The sequence below is a fragment of the Glycine max genome, chromosome 6 (assembly GCF_000004515.6).
Source record: "Glycine max cultivar Williams 82 chromosome 6, Glycine_max_v4.0, whole genome shotgun sequence".
Classification (NCBI taxonomy): Eukaryota; Viridiplantae; Streptophyta; class Magnoliopsida; order Fabales; family Fabaceae; genus Glycine; species Glycine max.
In genome coordinates, this window is record NC_038242.2 from 47,277,965 (window position 1) to 47,303,491 (window position 25,527).

The window sequence follows — 25,527 nt, forward strand, 5'->3', positions numbered from 1 at the left end:
GAGATCAACAAACAATATGATGTGGTGAAAGATATGACGCTGATATGTAACCATATTATTTAAGAAATCAGGATTTATAGATTAATCAAAATTAGGTATACTTTTTTTTGTTAAAATATAAAATTGAGATTTTTGCGTAAATGAGATGAGATTATATTAAACTAACAATATCAAAATGCTGTGTTGTGGTTGAGAAAGGTCATTTCTTTAAATGGATTGGTGTATATTGGGAAATTGGAGGCCTTGTACTCGAATGTTAACCATATGCAACTACAGCCTATAGGAAGTGTGCATATTTAGAAAGCACCATAACTATCTGTTTGTAATGCAAGTTTGGTTTGCACCCACTTTGATTTGCGTGTGGGGTTAAAAATGTATGGAAGGAAAAAAAAAAAATAAAGCTGCAAAGAACTATTAACAATAGTAGTCTTTTCCCCCTGGAAAAATAAGCTACGAGCTATCGTCACTAATTCCAAAGGCAGCTTTCAGCTTGTTAATATCTGGCAGAAACTTGATGTTTTCCTGGATTGCCTGGTCAAGACAGGAAACCAAATCAGGCCCAGCACCAGCTTTCTGTTGGAGCTTAGCTTCGTCATGCTTTAGTTGACACACCATCACTGATTTACCCATCTTCTCCTGCACCATGTTGAAAACAATGTTAGACCAAAGAGGAAAGTATAAGGTCATCGAATTATTATATTATTTATAGGTATTTTAATATTTTTTAACTTAAAAAAAATAAAAATAAATTCTTACAAGTTTACCAGTCGAATTTATGAGTTGAGTTTACGGAATTTGCATGAGTTTATATAAGTTTATACAAACTCTCGAGTTTGATAAGCTTAATTATATGTCAAAATACTTGCAGGAAATAGAACATGCTGTGGATGTCAGATGCTAAATTCATCCAAAATTTACAAATAATTTGGATCATCCACTAGCATAGCGGATAACCAAAGCAAGTTGAATTTGCAACAAGTTAACAGAGACCTCATTCAAGAAAAAAATCAGCACCAAACTTTTGGCCAGCTAACAATTCAATGATTAATTTGTATCATCAAATCAAACTGCACAATCAGTATTACAAATAGCCAAAGTTCAATAATCATGGTCTTCACAACCTGTGTTTTTCACTGGCCAACAATCCACAACTTCCTTCCTCCCAAGACAGATAAAACAATTTCCAAGGATTGCAAAGAACCAATTTGGAATGCACAAAATACAATTTAGAAAAACCAACACACTAAGAAAAGGAAATAGAGAAGGCCAATGATCAAAGCATACAGGAACCAGAAAGTATAAAATTGTATGATGTCAGCCAAACCTCAATCATGTTTCCATGAATCCAGCTAGAATCAGTCCCCAATTAATCATCCTTGCATATAGGTTCAAAGCTTCTTTAGTTTATAAGACTTTTAATAATTTTATACACTCTTCAAAATTTAAATAAGAAATAACAGATAATAAAACTAAGAGAGAATATGATAACAGAACTATGGAGTAGCTTACCTCAAACATGTTTATCTCATTATTCAAAGCTTTTTGCACTTTAGTAAGACGATCAGCGCAATTATTGACACAATTGATTACTTCTTCCTGCCTTTTGCTTCCATCAAAGCACTCATATCCACATTTAAAAAAATCTTTCTGCAATCATTCAATCAAACAATCAACTAGATGGAATTGAAAGTCTGCTTTATCAGGGAAACAAATTACCAAATATGCTCATTTTATGCAAAACTAATATCAACGTATAATAAATCAAACTGGTGGAAAGGAAAATACAGGACTTAAGGTACAGATAGTCAAAACCTTTAATACCTAGAAATATAAAATCCATGTCATTTGCATTTATGACTTATAAGACCAGAAGAATCATACAATAATTTGAACTAAAACCAGAAACCAAGAAATAATGCGAGACAAAAATCAGCTAACCAAAAGAATACAACTTTCTGGTCCCAATTCTTATTCCATTTCTATCATCAAGACATAAAAACCATCCAATCTTCTGAGGAAAAATTAAGTACTAGCATCCAATAGTAAAAACAAACACTAAATTACTTATTGCAGAAAAGGACCAGAACTAACCGGAAGAGTAAAATTGGCATAGTCATAGACATGGGAAATCTTAGTTTGATAAGCCTCATCCAATTCTTCGAGTTTCTGATTCAGCAGCATCTCTGAAGCTAATTGCTCTTCAGCTTCTGTGTTATCCATGTGTTACTCACTGTCAACAATGAGGTCTGCACCCTTAGTTTTGAGGGTAAAAAAACTGCATGATCTGGTTTGATTTGCTTATTAAAAAGATTGCCTACTATAGCATTTTATCTAGTTGACTTTTTTATAATAAGCAAACCAAAATTCCTGAAAGCTAGGATTTACAATATGTAATGTAGAATCAAGCCACATACCATAGTTTTAAACAAAGTAAATCAGTGAGTTGAGGCAATTGCAGATATATAGAGTCAATATTCAACTGTGTAAACTAAACTTTGACAAAGAAAAGATACAATGACAGAGACAATAGGATCTGAATAAGCAAGAAATATTTATATGATAAGACTTAAAATTATGGCAAATAGTTTTGTTATTCTCAAATGAACCCATAATCTCTTTAAAAAAAATGAACCCATAATCTTTTATGCATTTATATTCAAAGGATAAAGAATTTTCTCGCAGAAAATCAATAGCACTATAGAGCCAGGCACGGTCAAATCAATAAGAATCTTCTATACAAATAACCTACACTTCCAATTAACATGATAACATCCAAAATTTGAGAACAAGGACTAGTCATCAAAAATACTCATTGAAATGTCGCAAGAACAAGGACTAGTCATCAAAAATTTGAGAAGTTGGCATTAGAATGACAATATGTAAATAAAAATTTGAGAGTTGGAATTAGAATGAAAGTATGATTGCAAGAACAAGGAAAAACAGATAAGGAAATGTAATAAACAATATGAAGAATAGTCATCATGAATAAAAAAATACACTTAAAAAGAAATTTATTGAAAAAAAACTATTTTATTTGAGGGGGGAAAAGAAACAAGTTAATTGTTAAAATTGATAATATAGAAGATAGTCACAGTATGTAATTAAAAAAGATTTCACCAAGATGATTGCAAGAACAAGATTTCAGTAAGAGATTAGATAAAGAATTAAAAAGAAAACAGGAAAGGGACAAGAATTTCTCAACAGAAATACCATCTGACTCATATACGAAGGAAAATCATTTGAAATTATTTTTAAGGAAACATCACAAACATCAGGTTTGAAAATTTGTATTTTCCATAAAAATTATAAAAGCATAACACAAAAACAAAATTAGGGGCAAACAAAGAATCAATTAAGCGTCAAAGACCATCAAAATTCGTAGCACTGATGCCATTAAAAGACAGATAATGTGTCTCTCATGCATGAATATTACAGAAGATGAATCTTGCATGCAATTGCTACCATAAAAGCATAAAATGAAACTCTTTTTTATTTTAGCGTAAAGAAATAAAAAAAGAAAGCAGAAGAACAAAGAAATGGAAGATGATCCTAATCCCTCACCTGAAAACGTACGTATATGGGGGTTTAGGCGTTGGCTGTTGCAAATTCTTCTCGAAAACTCTCTCTCTCACTCTATCCTTCGTCGCTATTGAAATTCGAAACTCTTCTGCGCGTTCTTCCTCCTTTTATACTATCCTGTTTCAAACGGAACGGTTTAAACACTTCGCGGGGTTTTTTTATACTATCCTGTTTCAATTTTAATGAAATTTAAAATTTTATTTTAAAATATTTATTTAAAACTTAAAATTTTAATATTAAATAAAAATAAATATTAGTCATTTTTTAAATATTTAAAATAATTTTCATGCTAGATAATATTTAATAATAAAAAAAGTAAACAAACTTCCGCGCAAAGTTGATATTTAATAATAAAAGAGTAAATGATCCATTTAGCACATCCTTCTTTATGGCCACCATGACGATCTTCTCTCGACGATCTTCTCTCCTTCAACCATCGTTGTGCCCACACCTACCACAAGCCAGGATTGATATTTCCTCGTGGCAAATCGTTGGAGCCAACACCATGGTTTCAGATCAGGTGGTTATCAACGACTTTGTGGGTCTCTTCATCACCACCATAAATATTCATCGTCTTCGTCGGAGCAACAACACCTCCCTGCATGGCTCTTGGTTCGCTTAAATACGGGCTAGGGTTCAGGTGCTTTAGGCTTTGGGTTGGGCTTCTGATTCGATTCCCGACTAGGGTTCAACATGAAGGTTCGAGGTGGCGACGTGAAACGTGTGAGAGAGAACAAAGGGCTACCGTGTGAGAGGAGAGAATTTAAAATTCTTACCAATTAGGTGGAATTTCAATTCCTACTATTTTAGTCTATTAAAATTCTTTTAAAAATTGATGTAAATTTAAATTTTTTAAAATCCTACATCCAAACAAATGACTTATTATATGAATATTTCAAATTCACTAAATTAAAATTTTAACACTTCTACTCTATGTACTTTTTTATTAATATTTATCATTTTAGTATTTATTATCAAGTAACAACATTATTTCAAGTGAAATGAAACAAATTTTTGATGATCCGTTTGGTGGGAGAAAAAAATAAGTGACAAATATGATGAATGAAAATAAGAAAAATAATTAAAAATAAGTGAGAAAAAAGCAAAAATATATATGATCGGTTTAAATAAACATTAATAAAAATAGGATTAATAAAAATAGGAAAAAGAATAAGTAAATGCTTCCTTTAAATTTTTCTCGACTCTCATTTTTCTTCTACTAAACACATTCACCTTTTATTCACCTATTTCTTTTTTCACGATATTTGTCCTTCATGAAACAAAAGATATGGATAATAGTGTCACAGATTAAAACTTCAATACAACCATTATATATAATAAAAAAATAATAAAACAATAAGGATAAACTATATAAATTTAGAAATATACATTATCTTGATAGTCACAAAATCTCACGTCACTTAAGAATCAAGACCACAAGCCTTATAAACATCCTCTCCTCTCTAACCACCTTCAGATTTGAGGATGGAACACATTCATCAAATTTTCATAAATAATCAATCCATACGAAATAACCAAATAAATCAATGCTTTCACGTAGAACAGACTTGTGTCTTTTACCCTGTCTTTAAAAAAAATGTATGTTTGTTTCTTTTAAAGCATTCTAGGTTTATACATATCTTTCATTTGATGTCCCCTGTATTCGAATGTTAACCATATGCAACTATAGTCAAGATTGGAATTGTGCGGCTAAACTTTCTTGCAAATTACAACATCCATCGTGGACTAAAACTCTCAAGTGTTGAGAAAACACCCTTATTATCAATGATCTGTTTGTAATGCAAGTATTTTCTTGTGGGTTAAATTAAATGTAAGGAAGAAGAAAAAAGCTACAATGAACCAATAACAACAATGATAGTCTTTTCCCACTAGAAAAACGTGCTACTGGGAGCCATTGTCACTAATTCCAAAGTAAGCCTCTTGATGCTTTCTGGATTGACCGCTCAGCACAGGAAACCAAATCTTTCATAGCATCATTTTTATTCTGTAGCCTAGCCGCCTTGTACTTATCTTGACACACCCTCAGAGATCTATTCAACCTCTCCTGCACCAAGTTGAAAATACGGTCAGAGTCAACATTATCAATGATGGATGGCGGAAGGCCAAAATTCCGCCATCACCATGGCAGCCTATGGCACCACCATAGTGGACCTCCCTTCACAAATTACCTACGGTGGTAGGCAAAAAATCTGCCATGCCATTCAGTCATGGCAGCTATGGCGCCACCATTCAACAACAATGTGTCAGACCAAAGAGGGAGGTACTAAATGTCAATGCTTCCAGGAAATAGAACATGCTGTGGATGTCAGATACTAAATTCATACAGAATATACAAATAATTTGGGCCATCAACTAGCAGAGCAGATAATCTAAGCAGCTTGAATTTGCACCTAGTTATCCATGACTTGCTATCAGCTTTCATGCAATGTAGAAATTTCAAATGCAGACAAGGACAGAGTCATCATTCAATAAATAAATAAGAGTAAATGACTCTGGCAGATATTAAAACAAATGATGAGGGGGGCATTGACAACTGTAAGAGTCTTGGTTTTTCTATAATATAGACAGGGGTGCTCCCCCCCCACCCAACCTTCTTGAAGCCTTTTGGTTGCATAAAATGAAATTATTATGTTCCTCATATTTCATAAGACTCACCTTAATAATTTTATACACACTTAAAAATTTAAATTAGAAAGAACAGATGATGAAACTGAAAACATGATGACAGAACTATGGGTTACCTGAAACTGTGCCATCTCCAATGTATGTTGCAGATTAGAAAGAACACTGCACTTTTCGACACAACTGCTTATTTCTTCCTGGCTTTTGCTTCTATCAAAGCACTCATATGCACACTTAAAATATGTTTTCTGCAATTATCCAATCTAACAATCAACTACATGGAATTGGATGTCTGCTTTATCAAACAAGCACATTACCACATATACCAATTGTATGCAAAACTAATATGGGTATATAATAAATCAATGTGGTGGAAAGGAAAATACAGGACTTAAGGTACTGAAAGTCAAAACCTTTAATACCTAAAAATATAAAATCTATGTCATGTAATAATTTGCATTTATGACTTATAAGACCAGACGAATGGTAAAATAATTGAACTAAAACCAGAAATGAAGAAACAATGTGAGACAAAAATCAGCTGGCCAAAGGGGATACAACTTTCTGGGCTCAATTCTTATACAACTTCTGTCATCAAGGCATGATACCATCCAATCTTCTAAGGAAACATTAAGTACTGGAAACAATAGTATAAGCAAACACTAAATTACTTGTTACAGAAAAGGACTGGAAAAAACCTGGACTATATAATGTAAATGGCTTTGGACAGGGACAAAATTAGTTTGAGCAGCCACATTTACTTCTTCAAGTTTCTGCCTCATTCTCTGTGAAGCAAGTTGCTCTTCATGTGCTGCAAAGTGATCCATCTGATACTGACTGTCAACAATGAGATCTGCACCCTTAGTTTTGGTGATAACAAACTACTAGATCCGGTTATATTTGCTGCTTAAAAGGGTTTCCTAAGATATCGCTATTGAATTGAATTGAAACTCTGCTTCGGCATTTTTTTAAAACTTAGAACTCGTTAAAGAAACCTATTATTACTATTATTATTATTATTTTTCAAGAAAATATATTATTTCTCCAAATATAGAAATGTTATTTTGCACCAAAATCTATACAGTAATTTTATTCATATAACTTGTGTAGTTATTTTGATTTGAGTGAGATGTTTTTGTGTTAATTAGAGTGTTTTTGTCAGGTAAAAAAGAATATTTATCCCGATAAAAATGAATAAATTATCTTTTTAGTTTATGAACTTTTAATTTTTTTTTAATCCCTGAATTTTTTAAGTCTGTTTTTATAGTTTCTTTGACTGTTTTTTCTTTCTTACTTTTAGTCCTTTAATTTTTTTATTCATTTTTTATTATTACAAAAATTAGGAGGAATAGATGGCCCTCAGGTCCAAAAGCCTTGAGGCTTAAAAAACACTTACTATCTTGCTCTTAACCAATCCTTTGGGGTTAATTTTTTTTCATTCTTACTTTAAATTTATTTTAAGGAATCATATTAAATTCGATAAATATAATTAATTAAGTCATTAAATTTGATTAGATATAATTTAAAACAACTATAAAATTTATGTTTTTATCAATGCCTCACCTTAGTTCAAGTCTATTTTACATAGATATTTAGATTTACATTGAAATAAAATATTAAAAACAATGGAGGATGCAATCATGAATACGTGTCAATTGTACCCACAATAAATTCTTTTTACTTAATCATCTTTAATAAAAAAATAATTTACCCCATAAAAAATAGGTATTATCCTACAAGACAATTTTTTTTTAAATGAAGGAAAAAAGTTATAAAAGATAAAAGAAAAAAATACTTTGAAAATATTATACGAAGTAGTTATAATTTATAGAAACTTAAGTATTTTATAACTTTTTTCATGTGTATTTTATAAAAAATTTATATCTTTTTCTATTAAAAAGTAAACTAATGTCAATACATAATAATTTGTTCATTCATTTCTATCCTTAATTTTAATTAAAATAATATATTATAAATTATTTTAAATTTAACTTCATATTTATAAAATCATTAATTTTGATTATTATTTCTTGAAATATATTTTAAATTAATTAATTTAACAAAATTAGCATAAGTAGTAATGCAATATTTAATATTACTTCTTATTATTAAAATTATCAAGATTAATAATTAATTATTAAGGATTTATAATAAATAACATTAATTGAGAAATTTAATAATTCATTAGTTAGATCCGTTAAATTTAAATACTGTGAATCAACAATTATTGTAAAGTAGAAGTTAGGATCCACAACTAATATTTGGTCAAGTCTCGTTTCCTATATATATAAATATAAATAGATAGCTATAGATGTTTCCCTTCTTTCTCTACACTTTGATCCGTACCATTTGGTTGCATGGCTTCCAAACCTCGCAGTGTAGAAGAGATCTTCAAGGACTATAGCGCCCGAAGAATCGCTATTATTCGTGCACTCACTCATGGTACGTACTATTCTTCTCTCTCTCTTGCTTTTCACCCTTGCTTTCATTTTTCCTGCATTCTTTTTTTTTTTTCTCAGATGTTGATAAACTATACGGGCTCTGTGATCCAGGTGAAGGTTTTTTTTTAATCTATTTTTTGGTTAATTTTTAGTTTGATTTCTGTTAAATGTAAAAAAAAAATGGACTTTTATTTGTTTTTTTTTGTTGGAATTCATTTTGTTTTGCACATTTGTAATTTTTTTTCTCTGGGGTGTGTGTGAATGCTTGCTGAACTTAATAAGGTAGAGTTTATATGGAACAAAAAAATGAGAAAAACAAAATGGATGTGTAGTGATGAGGAACAAAAAAAGAAAAGAGAGTTCATGCATGGTTCTTGTGCAATTTAGTTATCCTGGAAATGTCAAATAATATCATTGAGTTTGCTCTATGTTATCTGTTTCGGATACTAAAGGGTCACATCTATGCTCACTTTGCTAGGTTTTAATTTCACTTTACTTCCTCTGCTATCAGTTATAAATTAAAAAAAAAATGACATGCTTTACATTTATAAAAAAAAATAAGTTAATTTCATTGTTATTTTTAATAGAAAACAATTTTTTTCTTAAATTATATTTCATTGTAACTTGATGTTAAGCATTAAAAAAATAAAAATTGAACCTTATTAAATGAAGGATACTCTTGGAGATGATCTCATTAAATAAAACATAAATAATTGAGATTTGTTTATATATGAAAAAAAAGTTGTTTATATTTAAGACCGAATAGAGTAATAGAGATTATTTATTTGTCTCGACTTTGTAATGATTGAACATATTATGTTGTGTCCTTCCATTAAATTTGAAGACTTATGTGTGTTTCTTTAAGGAAAGGAGAATTTGTGCCTCTATGGACATCCGAATAAGGCATAGGAAGTAACTTTGCCATCAGAGGAAGTTCCACCAGAGCTCCCTGAGCCAACTCTTGGAATCAATTTTGCTAGGGATGATGTGAGTCGCAGGGATTGGATTTCTTTGGTTGCTATGCATAGTGATTCGTGGTTGCTTTCTGTGGCCGATCCAACTCTTCGGTTTTTTACAACATTCATTTTACATTGGTCGATCAATAATCGACTTAAAAAGAACACAGTGGGAATCTCGTAAATAAATGCAAAAGTTTCAAGACGGTTTTAAAAAACCGTCTTAGAAAACTATCATTCTAAGAAGGTTTTGTAAAAATTGTTTTAGAATATTTTTTGTTATTTTTAAAATTTGATTTCTCTCTCCACCCTTTCATCCTAACTCTTAGACTTCCCCTCTCATTCTTTACTCCCCCTTTATAGCTCCAAATTCACATGTCGAATCCCTTTTTGTCAATCACTCCTTGTTCCAATAAAGACTCAAATTTTTCACAAGTTGGACTTTGGAACTTGGATCCATGAAGAAGTGAACATAGTGAAGCAAATGTTTATCATCTAGTATGATTTATGATTAGTTGATAGTATACAAATATTTATATTAAAAATGTATAAAATCATAATCTTGAGATAAAGGGTGAATTATGCTTCCAAAGATAACATCATGGACCAATAGTTCTTAAATGAAACATTTAATGGTTTTTAGTGGGTTATGGGCTAGTTATATTTATAACCAAGGTTGTCATAAATAAGCATTAACTAGTTCAATATTTACATCATGGGGGAGCCTTAAATCTACGATTAATTTGTGGATGGACCTATATGGACCTGTTAAAACTGTAGTTGTAGTAGGTACCTCTGGCACTTCCAGTGTTGTATCTTGGACCATCCAAAGCATTTTGAAATAAACTTTTGGCAGTGTAATATATGTGATATACAAGATGTAATAGTAAAAGCGCAAAATACAATAGTCTAATTTTAATACAAAATATATTTTGCAGACCAAAAGAAATTGTTATCACATATGCAAGATGTAATAGTAAAAGTACACAATACAATAGTCTAATTTTGATACAAAAGGTATTTTGTAGACCAAAAGAAATTATTACGACATATGCAAGATATAATAGTGAAAGTACAAAATACAATAGTCTAATTTTGATACAAAATATATTTTGTAAACCAAAAGAAACTATTGCCACATATGCAAGATGTAATAGTGAAAGTACACAATACAATAGTATTATTTTTATACAAAATATATTTTACAAACCAAAAGGAATTGTCACCACGTATGCAAAATGTAATAGTTAAAGAACCAAATACAATAGTCTAATTTTAATACAAAATATATTTTGCAGACCAAACAAATTGTTACCACATATGCAAGATGTAATAGTAACGTAAAGAATACAATAGTCTAGTTTTAATACAATATATTTTGCAGACCAAAATAAATTGTTACCAATTAGGTCAATAGACGTTTGTCCATTAGTAAATCTTTCTATTGGGCTTGTTGGGAAGTCGATGCCATATGATTTGTAATTAGACTTTGTAGTTGTTGGAAGCTTGTTGTTATTTCCATTGTTGGACAGAGAGTCCCCAACGACAAAAAGGTAGGGCACTTTTGATTCTCCATGTACACATTGTTGCATGAAAATTTCAACCAATAGAAGAAAAGGTAGAACTACCCATGACTTAGTTTTAGCTTCCATCTAGAGAAGCTATAATAATGAGACAAAATAAGTTGGATTATTAATTATGATCCGAGAAGTAATTAATGAGTAGTGTGGTAAGTGCAAAAGATGAAAGTTGCATGCGTGTATATATAGGATAGGCAACAAAGTTTTGTGTCCAAGTTGAAAGATTTTTTTGCTTTTTTTATTTTGCAATATGAAGTGAAAATGAAGCAATATTGAAGGCTGAAGAGTTTGACAATATTTTTTTTCTTCTTGTCAATCAAAAAAATTAACATGGTTTCTAATTAAGATGACGAATTTGGCAAGTTTGTTACAAATAAAAACAAAAGGTCTAAAGGACTTGTGCCAGTTAACATGAATTCCCAAAAGTACATGTGGCCATTTTTTCTTTTTCTTTTTTTGAATTTTTCTCCATTCGTCATGTTGAGAAGTCAATACCAAGAATGAACAACAATTTTTATTTGTTCCTATTTAGCTACGTTGATGTTCAAAGCAAAGCTTAAATTTGAAGTGGACCAATTCAACAACAAGTTCTCTCCTGATTCCAAATTCATCTTTATAAACAGCACATCCAGAAGCCTTGACAGTTCCCTTGGTATATATACGAGTATTTTTTTATAGATTAAAATAATTGAATGTCTTACAATTTGATTTGGATGCAAGAATATTATACAAGTAACCATGGTTTCATGTGGTTCAGGTTTCACTGTTGCAAATGCTTCTTGCTGCCCATCATTGGGGACAAATGGGTTATGTATTCCTAATCAAACGCTATGCCAGAATCGAACCACTTATGTGTTTTGGGATCAATTCCATCCCACAAAAGCTGCCAACCAAATCATTGTAATAAATTCATATAATGGTTCTAATTCAGCCCTCACTTACCCAATGGATATCAAGCACCTTGTTCGGTCTTGAATGATGATTCAATTCAAACTATGATTATGTCCTTGAATAATTTTTTATCATGCAATTGTAATTTGTATTGAGCTGATCATAAGTGTCAAGTTACATGTTCAAAGTCTTCTTTGCTTTTTTTTATTCCTGTCATATTTACAACTTCACCCATATCTTGCCTTCAAATTGACCAAATCTAACACCGCTAACAACCACCTGAAGCTTGTGTACCTTGGAGATACAAAGGCTTATTCGAATAATTTTTTGTAATTTATGACACAAAGGTGCATGTGCTTGTCAAAATGACTATTGTCCATGGTCACGTATCACGTCCTCTATATGTTTTCTGATGTTTACATCAACATACTCAGTGCGGGACACTATTAGAATGTATGACGATTCACCATCTCATACCCATTTTGTACAATTCGGAATGATCCTCTCACATATGAGATGCGACCTTATTTCGTTCCCTACATGTTGTCTCCCATTCCTACATTTAACACATGAATAGAAATATTTTCCACTCATAACTAGTGCATTTCGTTCACCAAATTCGAAGAATTGTTCAACCTCATTCTCATAGTCGTCATTGATGCATGATGCTTTCATCCAACTTCAATCCATGTTTCATTTTCTGTCATACTCACAAGGTATCCGATATGCATGAAGATCTTATTTCATAAAAGGTGTGGTCTTATCTCATTTAGGAAGACATTTTCTTATACTTGATTCTTCCATCAAGGTTAAGTCTCTTCAGTTAAATCTGACAAAATTTTGACAGTATTTCGCATTGGTCGTCAAATACACGAAATGAAAGTAATGACATCAATTTCACCACAAACAAATATGCACCTGGAGAACAATATGAATTGCACTTTACCAAAATTTCATCAAATTTAAAAAAGGAGACTTTAACCTTCACAAAAGAATCAAGTATAAAAAATGATTATTCCTAAACTATCCAAACGAACAATTCAAGATTGAATACACTGATTAATCCAAATTATCCATATTAATCCTTGTATTCAATCTCAAATAAGAATCTAAAGTTCACTCATAATGCACATAAATTTAATATAAAACAATAATCATAATTGTTAAGGATTGAGATGTTACCAAACACAAATTTTATGAAGTAATTTCACACTTGTAACGAGCAGAAGTGTTACAAAGAGATATATACCTCAAAAGATGCTCACTAACAAAAACAAAGAAATAATTTACTGTAATATGATTTATGTTTAAATATTTTTTATTCAAAAATATGTTGAAAAAATGAAATTGATTTAGATAAACTAATATTTAAAAGTACTTGTTGCTATTGGATATCCTTCCGATGGAAAATGAGTTTTTACAAGGAACTCCCAAATTGCTTATGTTTGATTCTCTGTTTAGAGTGAAACGTTGGTAAGAAAATGACTTTTGGAAGCAACCAAACATACTCTTCTATCTTTCAATTTACAGTTTTAGTCTTTATTTTTAAATTAAATTTTAATAATTTTTTAAAATAAATTGAGAATAATTTTCTATTGTAATTCCAAAATATAAATAACTTGTTTTAAAATATTTATTTATTACAAATTTTAATTATAATATGATTTATAATTCAAAAATATTTATGTATTATAAATTTAAATTATATAAAAAAATACTAATTTATTTTTAACCACATACTATATCCAGCTCATTTTTAATTCACATTTAAATCTATAGTCAAGAATTTAGTTTGAATCGCATACTTACATGTCTTGAGAATATTTATTTTCCTTATTTTACATTTAGGATTTAACTTTAATATATTTTCAGTCTAAAATTTATTTACGTTATTAATTAATCAGTTTCAAATATCACTTTTAAAATAATTATTCAAAAACCATCACCATACATGTTAATCCATGATTGGATAATAAAAAAATTAATTGGTTCTAGCTATATATTTCTTTTGTTTTTTTATCTGTTATTCTTGTTATTAAACTTCTAAGAACTAGTATTATTTATCATATAAAAGCCAATTAATTGCTTCCTTTTATAAAATTTCAAATTTGACAATGAATTGAATACAATTCAACAATATACCCGTTTGTTGAATCAAAAGAATAACACATATTTAGTAATTAAACAAAACAAACCGTAGAAATACATTAAGGACCTAATGTAATAACATGTGTATATAGATGATCTAATTTCATGTCACATATAAATTACAGAACAATCAACCTCTTTTTTTTTTTCCTCGAGGACATGAGATTACATTTATAATTGTGATTGTTACTAATACTCTCATAGGCAGGATATACGGTTTAATCTGTTGAGACGCTCAAGTCTTATTATTATAACCATAGAAAAATGACATTCCACAGGTTAGAAATTCCAAAATCAGCGACACCACATTTATTTATGTTATAAAGGCAATAATTAAACATAATCACGTTTACAATAAATTAAAACTACAGGGAACAAGGAAAACAAAAATATTCTGTAGTTCGATCAAGACTTCTTAAGGTAAAAGTCATGTTTGTACAGGTTGATGGTTAGTCTTTAATTACACAAGTAAGGGCATGATGCCTTTGATGTTAGACTAAAATTTTTAACCTGGGATATTACAAATTACAAAAGAGACATAGGTCATTAACCAAATACAGAAAAATAAAAATCAAATTATACCTTTAGTCATTGTCATGAAAGAGCTGTCTTATTTTGGTTCTTCTAAGCTCTCTCTCTTTTTCTTTTTGGATGGTGTATCGGATGAATTGGATAAGCACTATTGTATAAGGTTTTTTCTTTTAATAATTGAAGAGGATATAGGGTTAACTTCTTTTCATATAAACGGTGAGCTATTTTTTTTTTTTTTTAGTTTTCCCAGCAAGTTAATTGAAATAAGTTGAAAATAGCTTATGGACACAAAAGCTAATTTTATAGGTTCTCTCAAACACTTACAAAAGTGTTTGTGTCATAATAAGCTATCGATAAGCATTTTCAAATGCATATTAAATTTTGACTTTTTTCTGAGTGGATGAATTACAGGAGGGTCAGTTCCACTGTGGAGATGGTTGCTTGAACATGAATCCTAATTTTCTTAAAACTTTTGGATGAGTAAATGGCACATTTTCTGCCATTAAAGCTCGCAGTAGATGCCTGCTTCTATAGAAATTTCTTGGTGAAATGAAAGGCTGATCAAGTGACTAACCCTGCAGGTGAATACGATGCATTATTTGATGCAATCCTATCCCGCAAGGGCATTGGATAGAAGACTCCAAGTAGATTGGGTCAGAGATGCAAGAGAAGGCCCTAGGGTTCTCATGAGTCTTAGGGTAGATTTTGGGCCTATGGGCTAAGTATAAGTCCACTTATCTTTGTACATATTAGATTAGGGTTTCATTAATTTTGGGTCTTGTATTTAGGACTCCATATTGTAGGTAGGGTACCCTAGAAATATAGGATTTTCCAGCCCTTGTATTTTAGGGCACCTAGACTAGTTTTTGTATTAGGGGTAGTATTGTAATTTCACATGCACTAAGTGGATATTTGATGTGTGTGGTTGGAAATAAATTTAATTGAATTGGTAGAAGCCCAATCCAATTAAATTTTAGAGGGGGAGGTGAGCATTTGCTTACTACACCCCATTGCCACATCATATAGTCACACTTTGTGCATGTCCTTTGCTTTTCATGCCTCATGACACCTAAGCACACTTAGTGGAGAATCTTGGAATTGATCTTGGATTAGTGGGCTGAACCATAACTAAAATTCACTAATCATAATTAGTGAAATTTTGGCTCCAAAGTTTGGCTCCACAAATTCAATTTCAAATTCAAGTGAAATTTGAATTTCCCTCCAATTTTGTGTGACACTTAGGCTATAAATAGAGGTCATGTGTGTGCATTTTTTTCAACTTTGATCATTTGAATATTAAACTTCAGATTTCAAAGCTCATTTGGAGCACAAAATTTCGTGCTCTTCTCTCCCTCTCCCTTCATTCATCTCCTTCTTCCTCCAAGCTCTTATCCATGACCTCCTATGGTGGTGAGCTTCTTCTAGACTCATCTTCTCCTTGAAGTGGCGTCTCCTCTCTCTCTTCCTTTCTCCATTCCGCTGCCATTCATCTTCCAAGGCCTACAAGTTCCAATGGAACTTACACCATTATTCTATCAATCTTTGAACATATGGTGTATATCATGAAAGTACATCAACCACCTGTTACACTGAATTTAGGCACAGTTACAGACTCCATTTCTTAATGTTACAAAAGCTATTTATCATAAAGCAGCTGCACTACTAAAGTTAAGGATTGTGGCTTCCATTACAAAGTTGAGTTTATTGTGTGTGTATATATATATATATATATATATATATATATAAGATTAATCGCATATCAAGTATCTAATTTGTTATATTATTACTTGATAATCTATTATCCATGTTTAAATTATCATAACTTAATTACTATCCTACTTTTCAGCCTTGGTTCATATTTTTGGTGTGAATTGTACACCATTAATTATCTCTTTGTATTGTGTCATTTAATTGAGTGTGTATTTTAGCAATCAAGAATAATTAAGCATTAGGACAAACTTTTCCATCATTACTTTTACAAGTTTGTTTTGTATGAGATCAACAAACAATATGATGTGGTGAAAGATATGACGCTGATATGTAACCATATTATTTAAGAAATCAGGATTTATAGATTAATCAAAATTAGGTATACTTTTTTTTGTGAAAATATAAAATTGAGATTTTTGTGTAAACGAGATGAGATTATATTAAACTAACAATATCAAAATGTTGTGTTGTGGTTGAGAAAGGTCATTTCTTTAAATGGATTGGTGTATATTGGGAAATTGGAGGCCTTGTACTCGAATGTTAACCATATGCAACTACAGCCTATAGGAAGTGTGCATATTTAGAAAGCACCATAACTATCTGTTTGTAATGCAAGTTTGGTTTGCACCCACTTTGATTTGCGTGTGGGGTTAAAAATGTATGGAAGGAAAAAAAAAATAAAGCTGCAAAGAACTATTAACAATAGTAGTCTTTTCCCCCTGGAAAAATAAGCTACGAGCTATCGTCACTAATTCCAAAGGCAGCTTTCAGCTTGTTAATATCTGGCAGAAACTTGATGTTTTCCTGGATTGCCTGGTCAAGACAGGAAACCAAATCAGGCCCAGCACCAGCTTTCTGTTGGAGCTTAGCTTCGTCATGCTTTAGTTGACACACCAAAACTGATTTACCCATCTTCTGCTGCACCATGTTGAAAACAATGTTAGACCAAAGAGGAAAGTATAAGGTCATCGAATTATTCTATTATTTATAGGTATTTTAATATTTTTTAACTTAAAAAAAATTAAAATAAATTCTTACAAGTTTACTAGTCGAATTTATGAGTTGAGTTTACGGAATTTTCATGAGTTTATATAAACTCTCGAGTTTGATAAGCTTAATTATATGTCAAAATACTTGCAGGAAATAGAACATGCTGTGGATGTCAGATGCTAAATTCATCCAAAATGTACAAATAATTTGGATCATCCACTAGCATAGCGGATAACCAAAGCAAGTTGAATTTGCAACAAGTTAACAGAGACCTCATTCAAGTAAAAAATCAGCACCAAACTTTTGGCCAGCTAACAATTCAATGATTGATTTGTATCATCAAATCAAACTGCACAATCAGTATTACAAATAGTCAAAGTTCAATATCATGGTCTTCACAACCTGTGTTTTTCACTGGCCAACAATCCACAACTTCCTTCCTCCCAAGACAGATAAAACAATTTCCAAGGATTGCAACTATCAGAAAATTGCAAAGAACCAATTTGGAATGCACAAAATACAATTTAGAAAAACCAACACACTAAGAAAAGGAAATAGAGAAGGCCAATCATCAAAGCATACAGGAACCAGAAAGTATAAAATTGTATGATGTCAGCCAAACCTCAATCATGTTTCCATGAATCCAGCTAGAATCAGTCCCCAATTAATCATCCTTGCATATAGGTTCAAAGCTTCTTTAGTTTATAAGACTTTTAATAATTTTATACACTCTTCAAAATTTAAATAAGAAATAACAGATAATAAAACTAAGAGAGAATATGATAACAGAACTATGGAGTAGCTTACCTCAAACATGTTTATCTCATTATTCAAAGCTTTTTGCACTTTAGTAAGACGATCAGCGCAATTATTGACACAATTGATTACTTCTTCCTGCTTTTGCTTCCATCAAAGCACTCATATCCACATTTAAAAAAATCTTTCTGCAATCATTCAATCAAACAATCAACTAGATGGAATTGAAAGTCTGCTTTATCAGGGAAACAAATTACCAAATATGCTCATTTTATGCAAAACTAATATCAACGTATAATAAATCAAACTGGTGGAAAGGAAAATACAGGACTTAAGGTACAGATAGTCAAAACCTTTAATACCTAGAAATATAAAATCCATGTCATTTGCATTTATGACTTATAAGACCAGAAGAATCATACAATAATTTGAACTAAAACCAGAAACCAAGAAATAATGCGAGACAAAAATCAGCTAACCAAAAGAATACAACTTTCTGGTCCCAATTCTTATTCCATTTCTATCATCAAGACATAAAAACCATCCAATCTTCTGAGGAAAAATTAAGTACTAGCATCCAATAGTAAAAACAAACACTAAATTACTTATTGCAGAAAAGGACCAGAACTAACCGGAAGAGTAAAATTGGCATAGTCATAGACATGGGAAATCTTAGTTTGATAAGCCTCATCCAATTCTTCGAGTTTCTGATTCAGCAGCATCTCTGAAGCTAATTGCTCTTCAGCTTCTGTGTTATCCATGTGTTACTCACTGTCAACAATGAGGTCTGCACCCTTAGTTTTGAGGGTAAAAAAACTGCATGATCTGGTTTGATTTGCTTATTAAAAAGATTGCCTACTATAGCATTTTATCTAGTTGACTTTTTTATAATAAGCAAACCAAAATTCCTGAAAGCTAGGATTTACAATATGTAATGTAGAATCAAGCCACATACCATAGTTTTAAACAAAGTAAATCAGTGAGTTGAGGCAATTGCAGATATATAGAGTCAATATTCAACTGTGTAAACTAAACTTTGACAAAGAAAAGATACAATGACAGAGACAATAGGATCTGAATAAGCAAGAAATATTTATATGATAAGACTTAAAATTATGGCAAATAGTTTTGTTATTCTCAAATGAACCCATAATCTCTTTAAAAAAAATGAACCCATAATCTTTTATGCATTTATATTCAAAGGATAAAGAATTTTCTCGCAGAAAATCAATAGCACTATAGAGCCAGGCACGGTCAAATCAATAAGAATCTTCTATACAAATAACCTACACTTCCAATTAACATGATAACATCCAAAATTTGAGAACAAGGACTAGTCATCAAAAATACTCATTGAAATGTCGCAAGAACAAGGACTAGTCATCAAAAATTTGAGAAGTTGGCATTAGAATGACAATATGTAAATAAAAATTTGAGAGTTGGAATTAGAATGAAAGTATGATTGCAAGAACAAGGAAAAACAGATAAGGAAATGTAATAAACAATATGAAGAATAGTCATCATGAATAAAAAAATACACTTAAAAAGAAATTTATTGAAAAAAAACTATTTTATTTGAGGGGGGAAAAGAAACAAGTTAATTGTTAAAATTGATAATATAGAAGATAGTCACAGTATGTAATTAAAAAAGATTTCACCAAGATGATTGCAAGAACAAGATTTCAGTAAGAGATTAGATAAAGAATTAAAAAGAAAATAGGAAAGGGACAAGAATTTCTCAACAGAAATACCATCTGACTCATATACGAAGGAAAATCATTTGAAATTATTTTTAAGGAAACATCACAAACATCAGGTTTGAAAATTTGTATTTTCCATAAAAATTATAAAAGCATAACACAAAAACAAAATTAGGGGCAAACAAAGAATCAATTAAGCGTCAAAGACCATCAAAATTCGTAGCACTGATGCCATTAAAAGACAGATAATGTGTCTCTCATGCATGAATATTACAGAAGATGAATCTTGCATGCAATTGCTACCATAAAAGCATAAAATGAAACTCTTTTTTATTTTAGCGTAAAGAAATAAAAAAAGAAAGCAGAAGAACAAAGAAATGGAAGATGATCCTAATACCTCACCTGAAAACGTACGTATATGGGGGTTTAGGCGTTGGCTGTTGCAAATTCTTCTCGAAAACTCTCTCTCTCACTCTATCCTTCGTCGCTATTGAAATTCGAAACTCTTCTGCGCGTTCTTCCTCCTTTTATACTATCCTGTTTCAAACGGAACGGTTTAAACACTTCGCGGGGTTTTTTTATACTATCCTGTTTCAATTTTAATGAAATTTAAAATTTTATTTTAAAATATTTATTTAAAACTTAAAATTTTAATATTAAATAAAAATAAATATTAGTCATTTTTTAAATATTTAAAATAATTTTCATGCTAGATAATATTTAATAATAAAAAAAGTAAACAAACTTCCGCGCAAAGTTGATATTTAATAATAAAAGAGTAAATGATCCATTTAGCACATCCTTCTTTATGGCCACCATGACGATCTTCTCTCGACGATCTTCTCTCCTTCAACCATCGTTGTGCCCACACCTACCACAAGCCAGGATTGATATTTCCTCGTGGCAAATCGTTGGAGCCAACACCATGGTTTCAGATCAGGTGGTTATCAACGACTTTGTGGGTCTCTTCATCACCACCATAAATATTCATCGTCTTCGTCAGAGCAACAACACCTCCCTGCATGGCTCTTGGTTCGCTTAAATACGGGCTAGGGTTCAGGTGCTTTAGGCTTTGGGTTGGGCTTCTGATTCGATTCCCGACTAGGGTTCAACATGAAGGTTCGAGGTGGCGACGTGAAACGTGTGAGAGAGAACAAAGGGCTACCGTGTGAGAGGAGAGAATTTAAAATTCTTACCAATTAGGTGGAATTTCAATTCCTACTATTTTAGTCTATTAAAATTCTTTTAAAAATTGATGTAAATTTAAATTTTTTAAAATCCTACATCCAAACAAATGACTTATTATATGAATATTTCAAATTCACTAAATTAAAATTTTAACACTTCTACTCTATGTACTTTTTTATTAATATTTATCATTTTAGTATTTATTATCAAGTAACAACATTATTTCAAGTGAAATGAAACAAATTTTTGATGATCCGTTTGGTGGGAGAAAAAAATAAGTGACAAATATGATGAATGAAAATAAGAAAAATAATTAAAAATAAGTGAGAAAAAAGCAAAAATATATATGATCGGTTTAAATAAACATTAATAAAAATAGGATTAATAAAAATAGGAAAAAGAATAAGTAAATGCTTCCTTTAAATTTTTCTCGACTCTCATTTTTCTTCTACTAAACACATTCACCTTTTATTCACCTATTTCTTTTTTCACGATATTTGTCCTTCATGAAACAAAAGATATGGATAATAGTGTCACAGATTAAAACTTCAATACAACCATTATATATAATAAAAAAATAATAAAACAATAAGGATAAACTATATAAATTTAGAAATATACATTATCTTGATAGTCACAAAATCTCACGTCACTTAAGAATCAAGACCACAAGCCTTATAAACATCCTCTCCTCTCTAACCACCTTCAGATTTGAGGATGGAACACATTCATCAAATTTTCATAAATAATCAATCCATACGAAATAACCAAATAAATCAATGCTTTCACGTAGAACAGACTTGTGTCTTTTACCCTGTCTTTAAAAAAAATGTATGTTTGTTTCTTTTAAAGCATTCTAGGTTTATACATATCTTTCATTTGATGTCCCCTGTATTCGAATGTTAACCATATGCAACTATAGTCAAGATTGGAATTGTGCGGCTAAACTTTCTTGCAAATTACAACATCCATCGTGGACTAAAACTCTCAAGTGTTGAGAAAACACCCTTATTATCAATGATCTGTTTGTAATGCAAGTATTTTCTTGTGGGTTAAATTAAATGTAAGGAAGAAGAAAAAAGCTACAATGAACCAATAACAACAATGATAGTCTTTTCCCACTAGAAAAACGTGCTACTGGGAGCCATTGTCACTAATTCCAAAGTAAGCCTCTTGATGCTTTCTGGATTGACCGCTCAGCACAGGAAACCAAATCTTTCATAGCATCATTTTTATTCTGTAGCCTAGCCGCCTTGTACTTATCTTGACACACCCTCAGAGATCTATTCAACCTCTCCTGCACCAAGTTGAAAATACGGTCAGAGTCAACATTATCAATGATGGATGGCGGAAGGCCAAAATTCCGCCATCACCATGGCAGCCTATGGCACCACCATAGTGGACCTCCCTTCACAAATTACCTACGGTGGTAGGCAAAAAATCTGCCATGCCATTCAGTCATGGCAGCTATGGCGCCACCATTCAACAACAATGTGTCAGACCAAAGAGGGAGGTACTAAATGTCAATGCTTCCAGGAAATAGAACATGCTGTGGATGTCAGATACTAAATTCATACAGAATATACAAATAATTTGGGCCATCAACTAGCAGAGCAGATAATCTAAGCAGCTTGAATTTGCACCTAGTTATCCATGACTTGCTATCAGCTTTCATGCAATGTAGAAATTTCAAATGCAGACAAGGACAGAGTCATCATTCAATAAATAAATAAGAGTAAATGACTCTGGCAGATATTAAAACAAATGATGAGGGGGGCATTGACAACTGTAAGAGTCTTGGTTTTTCTATAATATAGACAGGGGTGCTCCCCCCCCACCCAACCTTCTTGAAGCCTTTTGGTTGCATAAAATGAAATTATTATGTTCCTCATATTTCATAAGACTCACCTTAATAATTTTATACACACTTAAAAATTTAAATTAGAAAGAACAGATGATGAAACTGAAAACATGATGACAGAACTATGGGTTACCTGAAACTGTGCCATCTCCAATGTATGTTGCAGATTAGAAAGAACACTGCACTTTTCGACACAACTGCTTATTTCTTCCTGGCTTTTGCTTCTATCAAAGCACTCATATGCACACTTAAAATATGTTTTCTGCAATTATCCAATCTAACAATCAACTACATGGAATTGGATGTCTGCTTTATCAAACAAGCACATTACCACATATACCAATTGTATGCAAAACTAATATGGGTATATAATAAATCAATGTGGTGGAAAGGAAAATACAGGACTTAAGGTACTGAAAGTCAAAACCTTTAATACCTAAAAATATAAAATCTATGTCATGTAATAATTTGCATTTATGACTTATAAGACCAGACGAATGGTAAAATAATTGAACTAAAACCAGAAATGAAGAAACAATGTGAGACAAAAATCAGCTGGCCAAAGGGGATACAACTTTCTGGGCTCAATTCTTATACAACTTCTGTCATCAAGGCATGATACCATCCAATCTTCTAAGGAAACATTAAGTACTGGAAACAATAGTATAAGCAAACACTAAATTACTTGTTACAGAAAAGGACTGGAAAAAACCTGGACTATATAATGTAAATGGCTTTGGACAGGGACAAAATTAGTTTGAGCAGCCACATTTACTTCTTCAAGTTTCTGCCTCATTCTCTGTGAAGCAAGTTGCTCTTCATGTGCTGCAAAGTGATCCATCTGATACTGACTGTCAACAATGAGATCTGCACCCTTAGTTTTGGTGATAACAAACTACTAGATCCGGTTATATTTGCTGCTTAAAAGGGTTTCCTAAGATATCGCTATTGAATTGAATTGAAACTCTGCTTCGGCATTTTTTTAAAACTTAGAACTCGTTAAAGAAACCTATTATTACTATTATTATTATTATTTTTCAAGAAAATATATTATTTCTCCAAATATAGAAATGTTATTTTGCACCAAAATCTATACAGTAATTTTATTCATATAACTTGTGTAGTTATTTTGATTTGAGTGAGATGTTTTTGTGTTAATTAGAGTGTTTTTGTCAGGTAAAAAAGAATATTTATCCCGATAAAAATGAATAAATTATCTTTTTAGTTTATGAACTTTTAATTTTTTTTTAATCCCTGAATTTTTTAAGTCTGTTTTTATAGTTTCTTTGACTGTTTTTTCTTTCTTACTTTTAGTCCTTTAATTTTTTTATTCATTTTTTATTATTACAAAAATTAGGAGGAATAGATGGCCCTCAGGTCCAAAAGCCTTGAGGCTTAAAAAACACTTACTATCTTGCTCTTAACCAATCCTTTGGGGTTAATTTTTTTTCATTCTTACTTTAAATTTATTTTAAGGAATCATATTAAATTCGATAAATATAATTAATTAAGTCATTAAATTTGATTAGATATAATTTAAAACAACTATAAAATTTATGTTTTTATCAATGCCTCACCTTAGTTCAAGTCTATTTTACATAGATATTTAGATTTACATTGAAATAAAATATTAAAAACAATGGAGGATGCAATCATGAATACGTGTCAATTGTACCCACAATAAATTCTTTTTACTTAATCATCTTTAATAAAAAAATAATTTACCCCATAAAAAATAGGTATTATCCTACAAGACAATTTTTTTTTAAATGAAGGAAAAAAGTTATAAAAGATAAAAGAAAAAAATACTTTGAAAATATTATACGAAGTAGTTATAATTTATAGAAACTTAAGTATTTTATAACTTTTTTCATGTGTATTTTATAAAAAATTTATATCTTTTTCTATTAAAAAGTAAACTAATGTCAATACATAATAATTTGTTCATTCATTTCTATCCTTAATTTTAATTAAAATAATATATTATAAATTATTTTAAATTTAACTTCATATTTATAAAATCATTAATTTTGATTATTATTTCTTGAAATATATTTTAAATTAATTAATTTAACAAAATTAGCATAAGTAGTAATGCAATATTTAATATTACTTCTTATTATTAAAATTATCAAGATTAATAATTAATTATTAAGGATTTATAATAAATAACATTAATTGAGAAATTTAATAATTCATTAGTTAGATCCGTTAAATTTAAATACTGTGAATCAACAATTATTGTAAAGTAGAAGTTAGGATCCACAACTAATATTTGGTCAAGTCTCGTTTCCTATATATATAAATATAAATAGATAGCTATAGATGTTTCCCTTCTTTCTCTACACTTTGATCCGTACCATTTGGTTGCATGGCTTCCAAACCTCGCAGTGTAGAAGAGATCTTCAAGGACTATAGCGCCCGAAGAATCGCTATTATTCGTGCACTCACTCATGGTACGTACTATTCTTCTCTCTCTCTTGCTTTTCACCCTTGCTTTCATTTTTCCTGCATTCTTTTTTTTTTTTCTCAGATGTTGATAAACTATACGGG

At 30.8% G+C, this 25,527-nt stretch overlaps 3 protein-coding genes and 1 long non-coding RNA gene across 4 annotated transcripts; all 4 read right to left on the bottom strand.

Annotated features, from left to right (window-relative positions):
* Positions 1-234: 234 nt before the first annotated feature.
* On the bottom strand, positions 235-3,652 carry LOC100793794 (uncharacterized). Its single transcript, XM_003526208.5, has 4 exons — positions 3,562-3,652; positions 2,092-2,230; positions 1,510-1,647; positions 235-636 (listed from the first exon to the last, which is right to left on the bottom strand). Exons 2-4 carry the CDS (start codon positions 2,218-2,220, stop codon positions 451-453), a joined length of 453 nt encoding a protein of 150 aa, XP_003526256.1. The 5' UTR covers positions 2,221-2,230; positions 3,562-3,652; the 3' UTR covers positions 235-450.
* A 1,687-nt stretch (positions 3,653-5,339) lies between these two features.
* LOC100794314 (uncharacterized) lies at positions 5,340-7,854 on the bottom strand. Its single transcript, XM_003526209.5, has 3 exons — positions 6,921-7,854; positions 6,342-6,470; positions 5,340-5,644 (listed from the first exon to the last, which is right to left on the bottom strand). Exons 1-3 carry the CDS (start codon positions 7,047-7,049, stop codon positions 5,501-5,503), a joined length of 402 nt encoding a protein of 133 aa, XP_003526257.1. The 5' UTR covers positions 7,050-7,854; the 3' UTR covers positions 5,340-5,500.
* Positions 7,855-16,961: 9,107 nt separating this feature from the next.
* On the bottom strand, positions 16,962-20,409 carry LOC100795544 (uncharacterized). Its single transcript, XR_001388820.3, has 4 exons — positions 20,328-20,409; positions 18,858-18,996; positions 18,277-18,413; positions 16,962-17,397 (listed from the first exon to the last, which is right to left on the bottom strand). It is a non-coding gene; the product is annotated as an uncharacterized lncRNA (long non-coding RNA).
* Positions 20,410-22,105: 1,696 nt separating this feature from the next.
* On the bottom strand, positions 22,106-24,620 carry LOC106794182 (uncharacterized). Its single transcript, XM_014776800.3, has 3 exons — positions 23,687-24,620; positions 23,108-23,236; positions 22,106-22,410 (listed from the first exon to the last, which is right to left on the bottom strand). Exons 1-3 carry the CDS (start codon positions 23,813-23,815, stop codon positions 22,267-22,269), a joined length of 402 nt encoding a protein of 133 aa, XP_014632286.1. The 5' UTR covers positions 23,816-24,620; the 3' UTR covers positions 22,106-22,266.
* Between the last annotated feature and the right edge of the window lie 907 nt (positions 24,621-25,527).